The sequence below is a fragment of the Carcharhinus amblyrhynchos genome, unplaced genomic scaffold, assembly GCF_965287045.1.
Source record: "Carcharhinus amblyrhynchos unplaced genomic scaffold, sCarAmb.v2.hapA scaffold_58, whole genome shotgun sequence".
Lineage (NCBI taxonomy): Eukaryota > Metazoa > Chordata > Chondrichthyes > Carcharhiniformes > Carcharhinidae > Carcharhinus > Carcharhinus amblyrhynchos.
The window spans coordinates 951,976-962,964 of record NW_027649798.1 but is presented as its reverse complement, the minus strand read 5'-3'; the positions used below and the strand labels follow the sequence as shown (position 1 = coordinate 962,964).

Genomic DNA, 10,989 nt, shown 5'->3' with positions numbered 1-10,989 from the left:
AGTGTCAGTAATCCTAGTACCAGATATATCAGGCAAAAACAAGACAGAGAGCAAGGGAAGTCCAGATTAAACTGCATTTATTTCAATGCAAGAGGCCTGATGGGCAAGGCAGGTGAACTCAGGGTATGGATGGGTACGAGGGACTGGGATATTATAGCAATTACTGAAACATGGCTAAGGGAGAGACAGGACTGACAGCTCAATGTTCCAGGGTACAGATGCTATCGGAAAGATAGAACAGGAGGTAAAAGAGGAGGGGGTGTTGCATTTTTAATTACTGAAAGCATCACAGCCGTACTGAGAGGGGATATATCTGAGCGTTTGCCTACTGAGTCTATATGGGTAGAACTGAGAAATAAGAAGGGGAAATCACTTTGATAGGGTTGTACTATAGGCCCCCAAACAGTCAGCGGGAAATTGAGGAGCAAATATGTAAGGGCATAAGAACATAAGAAATAGGAGCAGGAGTCGGCCATCTCACCCTTCGAGCTGCCCCGCCATTCAATAAGATCATGGCTGATCTGTCGTGGATCAGTTCCACTTTCCCGCTTTCTCCCCATAACCCTTAATCCCCTGTCTATCAGAAACCCATCTACCCGTGACTTAAATATATTTAACGAGGCAGCCTCCACCACTTCAACAGGCACCGTGACCCCTTATTTAGGAGGGAGGTATGTGACCCATGTGCCTCCAGCACCTACATAGTCACTGGGGACACACCCAGACGTCGGTGTGGTAGCACCTGATTGGACTCTTATCGATCGGGGGATCAAGTCCTGGTCAATTGATTGGCAATGGCCAAAAAGGGGCGTGAAACCCAACAGGGTATGAAGGGTGCTGCGCAACCAGGGATCTCTCTCTCTGACCCCACGAACGAGCTACAACAATGATGAACATCACCAGCGATGACCAGCACGAGGAGAGCCACCACACCCGAGAAGGAAGGAAGGAAGACCAGAGCCAGAGTGCCAGACCAGACCAAAGGAAAACTCCACAGATGACTACCGAGACCAACGCACAGATAAAGGCCAATATCTGCTTGGGTACTGGCCAGTCACGCAAAGTTAAGTCAAGGTCTTTGAATTCTAGTATTTCCTACAAGATAACTTATTGTTGGTTGGGTGGGTGATTATTGATTGTGTGGGTTTAAATAAATATTTTGTCCACCGTATAAGGGTTAAAACAGACTGATTTTACAATAGAGGATTGGATGGAGAGAAATTTATTGAGTGTATTCAGGAGGAATTTCTCATTCAGTATGTGGATGGCCCGACTAGAGAGGGGGCAAAACTTGACCTCCTCTTGGGAAATAAGGAAGGGCAGGTTACAGAAGTGTTACTGAGGGGTCACTTTGGGACCAGTGACCATAATTCTATTAGTTTTAAGACAGCTATGGAGAATGATAGGTCTGTCCCAAAAGTTAAAATTCGAAATTGGGACAGGGCCAATTTTGATGGTATCAGGCAGGAACTTCCAAAAGTTAACTGGGGGAGTCTGTGGGAAGGCAAAGGGACGTCTGGGAAGTGGGAGGCTTTCAAAAATGTGTTAACCCAGGGTTCAGGATAAACACATTCCTCTTACAGTGAAGGGCAAAGCTGGTAGAAGTCGGGAGCTCAAAGTGATTCAGGATATTGAGGCCCTGGTCAAGAAGGAAAGACGTGAAGACAGAGGCAGGGAAGTGGTTTCCACTGGCGGGTGAAACTAGAACTAGGGGGGCATGGCCTCAAAATAAGGGGAGCGGATTTAGGACTGAGTTGAGGAGGAACTTCTTCACACAAAGGGTTGTGAATGTGTGGAATTCCCTATCCAGTTGAGGCTCCCTCATTGAATGTTTTTAAGGCAAGGATGGATAGATTTTTGAACAATAAAGGAATTAAGGGTTATGGTGCACGGTTGGGTAAGTGGAGCTGAGTCCACAAGAAGATCAGCCATGATCTTATTGAATGGCAGAACAGGCTCGAGGGGCTGAATGGCCTACTCCTGCTCCTAGTTCGTTTGTACCATGAGGATTATGGGAGGTGGCGGGGTGTAAACGGACAAAGGGAATGTAAATGAAGATAAAGATGGTGAGAGAGGCACTAAAAGTGTCTATTGAGAGATCAGGATGTGAGTGGCAGATCAGAGGTACAGATGGTTAAGGCAGTTCTCTTCAAGGGGAATGGGGGAGGGAGTAAGAGGGAGAGTGCAAATGGAGAAGTGGAAAAATGAAAGAGAGAATGACGGATGATAAAAGATGGATGAATGGGATGAAATGTAATAAATAGAAATGGGGTGGGCGAGACCGTCGATGAAGCTGTTAAGCTCAATGTTCAGTCTGGAAGGCTGAAGAGGTTCTCAATCGGAAGAGGTTCTGTTCCTCCAGTTTGTGATGGGGCTCGCTGGAACATTGCAAAAGGCTAAGGACGGATACGTGGACAGGAGAGCGGGGTGGAGTGTTAAAACTGGCAAGTGACTGGAAGTCCAGGCTTGCTGCAAGTTAAGATGGAGGTATTAGAGATTTTGATGATGTCAGATTTACAGAGGGTAAAACATGGACAAGCAGTGAGGAGCATTTCGGTTACGATGAGAGGTAACAAGAACATGGCTGCGGGTTTCAGCAGCAGGTGGGGTCAGCCTCATTTGGAGACGGGCAAAGTTACAGAGGTGTTAATTGGTGTTGGTGAATATATGGTGGGAGCTTACCAATAAAACATCAAGGCTGCAAACTATCTGACTCAGCCTGAGAGAGAGAGGGACCGGGAGAGGGAACAGAGTTTGGGGTGGGGACCATGATAACGGCTTCAGTCTTTCCAATGAACAAGTTTCTGCTTCTCTCAGGCTGGTTCTCAGAGAATCAGTGACGGTGTGGAGTGAGCTGGCAGTGAAGTAGATCTGACTGCTGATAGGGTGTATGTGGACCCGCACATTAGATTGGGCCCTGTCCACTCCCACGTTTCACCTCTGACTGCAGACAGACCTTTGGTGCTCCAACAGCCTGTGAGTGTGCCTTCTGTAGTTGGTCCAAGGCCGTCTGAAAATCCTCCCACAGCATCGTCACTCCAGCAGCACATAAATCCAGCTCTTCTTGTACACTCCGAATCGTACCTGGAAAACTGGGAACATGAGAGGGACACAGAGGTTCAGTGCTGGAGGACTGGACAGGCTAACCCTGGGCAATACAGACTGCAATCTGATAGAATCCTACCAGAATACAAACAACCCTCACTGACATGCAAACACAGAAATGGTCAGAGCACAGGTGGTGGACATTCAGCCCCACATATCCATACAGGCTTTCTACAACAGCTATTCACATTCTGCACTGCTCTGTATTTTGTCCACAGCCCAAAACATTTATTTTTTTCATCTGATAACAACTCAATTTTCTTTCTGAAAGCCACAACAGAACCTGTCTCCACCACACTCTCAGACAGTACATTCCAGATCCTAACCACTCGCTGTGTGGAACTGGGAACTGTTCGGACTGGGAACGTCCGAAATGTGGAGCTTTTTCAAGGAGCAGCTACTGCGAGTCCTTTATAGGTATGTCCCTGTCAGGCAAGGAGGAATTGGTCGAGCTAGGGAACCGTGGTGCACTAAAAAAGTTGATTCGTTGGTTAAAAAGAAAAAGGAGGCTTATGTTCGGATGAGACTTGAGGGCTCAGGTAGTGCATTAGAAAGCTTTAGATTGGCTAGGAGGGAGTTGAAGAGTGAGTTAAGAAGGGCTAAAAGAGGACATGAGAAGACTTTGGCTGATAGGATTAAGGAGAATCCTAAGGCGTTCTATAGGTATGTTAAGAACAGAAGGTTGGTCAGGGCAAGATTAGGGCCAGTTACAGACAGCAGAGGGAAGTTATGTGTGGAACCGGAAGAGATTGGAGAGGCATTGAACCAATATTTCTCTTCGGTGTTCACGCAGGGGGACATGAATGTAGCTGAGGAGAACACTGGGTTGCAGGGGTGTAAACTAGACAGTATTGCAGTTGATAAGGGGGATGTGCTGGATATTCTTGAGGGTTTGAAAATAGATAAGTCCCCTGGTCCGGACAGGATTTACCCTAGGATTCTCTGGGAGGCAAGAGAGGTGATTGCAGAGCCTCTGGCTCTGATCTTCAGGTCGTCGTTGGTCACAGGTATAGTACCGGAAGATTGGAGGATAGCGAATGTTGTCCCATTGTTTAAGAAGGGGAACAGAGACTTCCCCGGGAATTATAGACCGGTGAGTCTTACTTCTGTTGTGGGCAAGGTTTTAGAAAAAATTATTAGGGATAGGATTTATAGTTATTTGGAGAGTAATGAATTGATTAGAGATAGTCAGCATGGTTTTGTAGCGGGTAGGTCGTGCCTTACTAACCTTATTGAGTTTTTTGAGAAAGTGACCAAAGAGGTGGATGGGGGTAAGGCAGTTGACGTGGTATATATGGATTTTAGTAAGGCGTTTGATAAGGTTCACCATGGTAGGCTTCTGCAGAAAATGCAGATGTATGGGATTGAGGGTAATCTAGGAAATTGGATCAGGAATTGGCTAGCAGATAGGAGACAGAGGGTGGTGGTTGATGGTAAATATTCGTCATGGAGTTCAGTTACGAGTGGTGTGCCTCAGGGATCTGTTTTGGGGCCACTGCTGTTTGTAATTTTTATAAATGATCTGGATGAGGGTATAGTTGGGTGGATTAGTAAATTTGCTGATGACACCAAAGTCGGAGGTGTGGTAGATAGTGAGGAAGGGTGTCATAGTTTGCAGGGAGACTTAGACAGGTTGCAGAGCTGGGCCGAGAGGTGGCGGATGGAGTTTAATGCGGAGAAGTGTGAGGTAATTCACTTTGGGAGGAATAACAGATGTGTCAAGTATAGGGCTAACGGGAGGACTCTGAATAGTGTGGATGAACAGAGGGATCTAGGTGTATGTGTACATAGATCCCTGAAAGTTGGGAATCAAGTAGATAAGTTTGTTAAGAAGGCATACGGTGTCTTGGCGTTTATTGGTAGGGGGATTGAATTTAGGAGCCGCAGCATCATTATGCAGCTGTACAAAACTCTGGTGCGGCCGCACTTGGAGTACTGTGTGCAGTTCTGGTCCCCACACAATAGGAAGGATGTGGAGGCATTGGAGAGGGTGCAGAGGAGGTTTACCAGGATGTTGCCTGGTATGGAGGGGAGGTCCTATGAGGAGAGACTGAGGGATTTGGGGTTGTTTTCGCTGGAAAGAAGGCGGCTAAGAGAGGATCTTATTGAAACATATAAGATGATCAGAGGTTTAGATAGGGTGGATAGTGATAGCCTTTTTCCTCGGATGGAGAAAGCTAGCACGAGGGGGCATGGCTTTAAATTAAGGGGGGGTAGTTATAGGACGGATGTCAGGGGTAGGTTCTTTACCCTGAGGGTGGTGAGGGATTGGAATGCCCTGCCTGCTGCAGTTGTAAATGCGCCTAGTTTGGGGGCGTTTAAGAGATCCGTGGATAGGTTTATGGACGAAAAGGGATTGGTTTAGGTTTTTAACTGGTCGGCGCAACATCGTGGGCTGAAGGGCCTGTTCTGCGCTGTAATGTTCTATGTCTCCACCACACTCTCAGACCGTACATTCCAGATCCTAACCACTCGCTGTGTGAATCTGTCTCCACCACACTCTCAGACAGTACATTCCTGATCGTAACCACTTGCTGTGTGAAAACACTTCTCCTCGTATCACAATGTCAATCTAATAACTTTGCCATGTCCACGAGGTGGCCCTGTTAGAATGAGCTCCCTGAGTGAGGAAGCGAATCTGGGACCTTGCAGAGGTATATAATGTGGAGCGTTAGGGCTACTGGCACTCAGGGTATGTACTGTGTACTGGCATGTACTAACTGTTTTACACAAATCGGGCTAGTGACGGCCTTGTGGGAGCTTTGTCAGTGGTAACGAGGTAAAGCAGGACTGAGAGGGAACTCGCTGGTAACAGTTGGTTGAAGTTAGGCTAAACCATTCTGATGCATCGTGCCTTAATTTGGAAGGCTGGACTTATGTGATCTGCCGTGAGGACTGGGCCCAAAATATGGAATGCACGCGTTACTTTTTTTGGGAAAATTATATTATGGTGGAGAAAACACAATGAGTAATTCTCCAGACCGCCTGTGGAGCTTCAGAATTTACTGTCATTCAGAGTTTAACTTTTCCTGAGGTGCCGGAATCTAAAATCTTTCAACAAGTGACTGAACAGTTTGAGAACACGATGATCCCAAACAACCTGTAATTCTGAAATGTTATCGTTTTTATTCAGCAATCTGAGAGTCGGGGGTGGGGGGGGAGAACGGGGGTGGGTTCTGTTATGTGTTTCCCAACTAGGTTAAGGTGCCTGGTAGAAGCGTGTAAATTTGGTTTAAAGTTTAACAAAATGAACAAGAAAGAACAAAGAAAATTCCAGCACAGGAACAGGCCCTTCGGCCCCTCCAAGCCTGCACTGACCATGCTGCCCCGACTGAACTAAAACCCCCTACCCTTCCGGGGTCCATATCCCTCTATTCCCATCCTATTCATGGATGAGTGAATTGGTTTAAACCTTAACGAGATGCTTAGAGACTGTCTGGTATGTGGGATTAATAACATTATCATTAAAAGCTCAGTTGGCCTTATCATTGGAGAAGTGTATGAGTTTCAAGCTATCCCAACGGAAGGGGACACTGGTGCCAGTTTGACTGAGTGTGGGAAGCACCTCGAGCGCAGACGATTATATCAGGAAGTATCCAGAAACACCTAACACCACAGAATAGTCCCAACGCTAAGCCAAACTTTGAGGAAACAATTACAAGTCCTTTCAGAATGCTGCCTGGGTAATATCTTGGAATTGTTGCGGAGTCAAAAAAAACAAAGGTGTCCGAAAAGACCTAGATTTAGAAATACAATTCAGGAGAATTCACACTCTGGAACATCCACCTACATCTGATTTAGAACAATTAATTTGTATTCCTCGGCCTGCTGACTCCCTCTCCCTCTGTCACTCTCTCTCTCCTGAAGGTGCTGGCTTCACAGCGCCAGGGACCCGAATTTAATTCCCGGCTTGGGATACTGTCTGTGGAGTCTGCATGTTCTCCCCGTGTCTGCATGGGTTTCCTCTCTCAGTCTGAAAGACGTGCTGGTTAGGGTGCGTTGGCCGTGCTAAATTCTCCCTCAGTGTACCCAAACAAGTGGAGTGTGGCGACTAGGGGATTTTCACAGTGACTTCATTGCAGTGTTAATGTAAGCTTATTTGTGACACCAATAAATACATTTAAAAAAACTCCCCCTCCCCCAGTGAAGGTGTCTCCTGAAGGTGGGGATTCCCCTCCCCTGACAGTGCTGTCTCTCTCACATCTCCCCTCTTACTGTTGGACAGAGGGGGATACTCACCAGCTGGTCTGTAATCGCTTGCAGGCTGCCCGGCTTGTGTGACTTAGCAATGCACACAGATCGCTCAGCACGTACCCCTGGAAACACAGAGCACACACATCACCATGTACACTAACGTCACAAACAAACCCTAACTAGTACCTTCATTTATCTATTCAGCTGATGTGGGCATCGCTGCCTAGACAAAGTTCAGAGAACAGTACAGCACAGAACAGGCCGTTCACACTCCGAGCCTGTCCCGATCATGATGCTTGAACTAAACTTTGTCCTTACTCAGTGTCTATCCCTCTATTCCCTCCCTATTCCTGAACCCATCCACCTGCCTCTTCAATGTTACTAATGTTCCTGCTGCCACCTCCCCCCCCAACCCCGGCAGCGCGTTCCAGGCACCCACCCCGTCTCTGTGTGAAAAACCCCCCCCTCACATCCCCCTTAAACTTCCCCCCCTCTCACCTTAAACCTGTGCTGCCTCCCCCCCCACCCCGCCGTGTAACTGACCCTTCCACCCTGGGGAAAAGCCTCTGTCTATCCACCCTATCCGTGCCTCTCATCATTGTGTAGACCCTCTGTCAGGTTTCCCCTCAACCTCCGTCTTTCCAGTAAAAACAATCCTAGTTATAGAGTCATCGAGATTTACAGCATGGAAACTCTTGTCCACGCTGCCCTTTTCCTTTTTTAAAACCCCTAAGCTAATCCCAATTGCCCGCATTTGGCCCATATCCCTCTATACCCATCTTATCCATGTAATTGTCCAAATGCTTTTTAAAAGATAAAATTGTATCCGCCTTTACTACTGCCTCTGGCAGCTTGTTCCAGACACTCACCACCCTCTGGGAAAAAATTATCCCTCTGGGCCCTTTTGTATGTCTCCCCTCTCACCTTAAACCTCTGCCCTCTAGTTTTAGACTCCCCTACCTTTGGGAAAAGATATTGACTATCTAGCTGATCTGTGCCCCTCATTATTTTACAGTTTATTCAACCTCTCCTCATAGTCAACACCCTCGAGACCAGGCAACATCCCGGTGAACCTTCTTTACACTCTCTCCAGAGCTTCCACATCCTTCTGGTAGTGTGGTGACCAGAACTGCACACAATACTCCAAATGCAGCCTAACCAAGGTTTTACAAAGCTGCAACATGATTTCCCAACTCCTGTTCTCAGTGCCCCGGCTGATGAAGACAAGCATGTCGTATATCTTCTTAATCACCTTGGCCACCCGTGTTGCCACTTTTAGGGAGCTGTGGACCTGTACGCCCAGATCCCTCTGTATATTAATGTTCTGAAGGGTTCTGCCATTTAGAATGGAGAGCTAGCTTCAATAATGGTGACCACCCATTGTTGCAAAAATTAATGTCCTTCAGCGAAGGAAACCTATCATTAGTTTGTGGGTCAGACCCACAGCACCGTGGCTGACTCTGAACTGCCCTCAGCTCAAGGACAATTAGGGCTAGAAAACAAATGGTAAACTTGCCTGAAACATCTACCTCCCAGGAAAGAAGAAACAAAGACACAGGTTTTGGGCAGAGCTGGAACATGAGGAACAGGTTTATCACACCTGCCGCAGAAGGTGCAGGAAGTGGAATCTGATGCCCACGGATTATTCAGGCTCGGAGTTGCTTGGATTGCAGGGATTACCCACTGGGATACTCACAGCAGTTAGCTTGGCGAGCTTTCTGACATTGACATCCTTGCCCAGGGGGAGCTGAGTGCTGAGTGCTGATATAATCACTTTCCTCTGTTCCTCACACAGATTCTCCATTGCCACCTCGTGCAGGAACAGTGTCTGTATATCAGCAAAGAGATCCTGCAGCCGACAAACTGTCCCGACCACCAGCACAGGATAATCACTGAAATCAGAGAGATATTATCATAGCAATCAGATAGAGATCACAGCGTACAGACCAGATACAGGGAGAGAGAGCACAGTACAGACCAGATAGAGGGAGAGAGAGCACAGTACAGACCAGATAGAGGGAGAGAGAGCACAGTACAGACCAGATAGAGGGAGAGAGAGCACAGTACAGACCAGATAGAGGGAGAGAAAGCACAGTACAGACCAGATAGAGGGAGAGAGAGCACAGTATAGACCAGATAGAGGGAGAGAGAGAAAGCACAGTACAGACCAGATAGAGGGGGAGAGAGCGCACAGTACAGACCAGATACAGGGAGAGAGAGAGCGCAGTACAGTCCAGATAGAGGGAGAGAGAGCACAGTACAGTCCAGATAGAGGGAGAGGGAGAGCACAGTACAGACCAGATAGAGGGAGAGAGAGCGCACAGTACAGTCCAGATAGAGGGAGAGAGAGCGCACAGTACAGTCCAGATAGAGGGAGAGGGAGAGCACAGTACAGACCAGATAGAGGGAGAGAGAGAGCACAGTACAGACCAGATAGAGGGAGAGAGAGAGCACAGTACAGACCAGATAGAGGGAGAGAGAGAGCACAGTACAGACCAGATAGAGGGAGAGACAGCGCACAGTACAGACCAGATAGAGGGAGAGACAGCGCACAGTACAGACCAGATAGAGGGAGAGAGAGCACAGTACAGACCAGATAGAGGGAGAGAGAGAGCACAGTACAGACCAGATAGAGGGAGAGAGAGGGCACAGTACAGACCAGATAGAGGGAGAGAGAGCACAGTACAGACCAGATAGAGGGAGAGAGAGAGAGCACAGTACAGACCAGATAGAGGGGGAGAGAGAGAGCACACAGTACAGACCAGATAGAGGGAGAGAGAGCACAGTACAGACCAGATAGAGGGAGAGAGAGAGCACAGTACAGTCCAGATAGAGGGAGAGAGAGAGCACAGTACAGACCAGATGGAGGGAGAGAGAGAGCACAGTACAGACCAGATAGAGGGAGAGAGAGCACAGTACAGTCCAGATAGAGGGAGAGAGAGAGCACAGTACAGTCCAGATAGAGGGGGAGAGAGAGAGAGCACAGACCAGATAGAGGGAGAGAGAGCACAGTACAGACCAGATAGAGGGAGAGAGAGAGCACAGTACAGACCAGATAGAGGGAGAGAGAGGGCACAGTACAGACCAGATAGAGGGAGAGAGAGCACAGTACAGACCAGATAGAGGGGGAGAGAGAGCACAGTACAGACCAGATAGAGGGGGAGAGAGAGCACAGTACAGACCAGATAGAGGGAGAGAGAGCACAGTACAGACCAGATAGAGGGGGAGAGAGAGCACAGTACAGACCAGATAGAGGGAGAGAGAGAGCACAGTACAGTCCAGATAGAGGGAGAGAGAGCACAGTACAGACCAGATAGAGGGAGAGAGAGAGAGCACAGTACAGACCAGATAGAGGGAGAGAGAGCACACAGTACAGACCAGATAGAGGGAGAGAGAGCACAGTACAGACCAGATAGAGGGAGAGAGAGAGAGCACAGTACAGACCAGATAGAGGGAGAGAGAGCACACAGTACAGACCAGATAGAGGGAGAGAGAGCACAGTACAGACCAGATAGAGGGAGAGAGAGCACAGTACAGACCAGATAGAGGGAGAGAGAGCACAGTACAGACCAGATAGAGGGGGAGAGAGCGCACAGTACAGACCAGATAGAGGGAGAGAGAGCACAGTACAGACCAGATAGAGGGAGAGAGAGCGCACAGTACAGACCAGATAGAGGGAGAGAGAGCGCA

At 48.0% G+C, this 10,989-nt stretch overlaps 1 protein-coding gene across 1 annotated transcript in view; it reads right to left on the bottom strand.

Annotated features, from left to right (window-relative positions):
* Positions 1-2,905: 2,905 nt before the first annotated feature.
* LOC145337679 (uncharacterized) overlaps positions 2,906-10,989 on the bottom strand; it is a 29,080-nt gene continuing 20,996 nt past the window's right edge. The window contains exons 8-10 of the mRNA XM_080182503.1: positions 8,996-9,191; positions 7,345-7,421; positions 2,906-3,092 (exon numbers count right to left, since the gene is read on the bottom strand). Of these exons, the coding sequence (XP_080038629.1) occupies positions 2,906-3,092; positions 7,345-7,421; positions 8,996-9,191 (460 nt within the window). The remainder of the gene's footprint in view (positions 3,093-7,344; positions 7,422-8,995; positions 9,192-10,989) is intronic.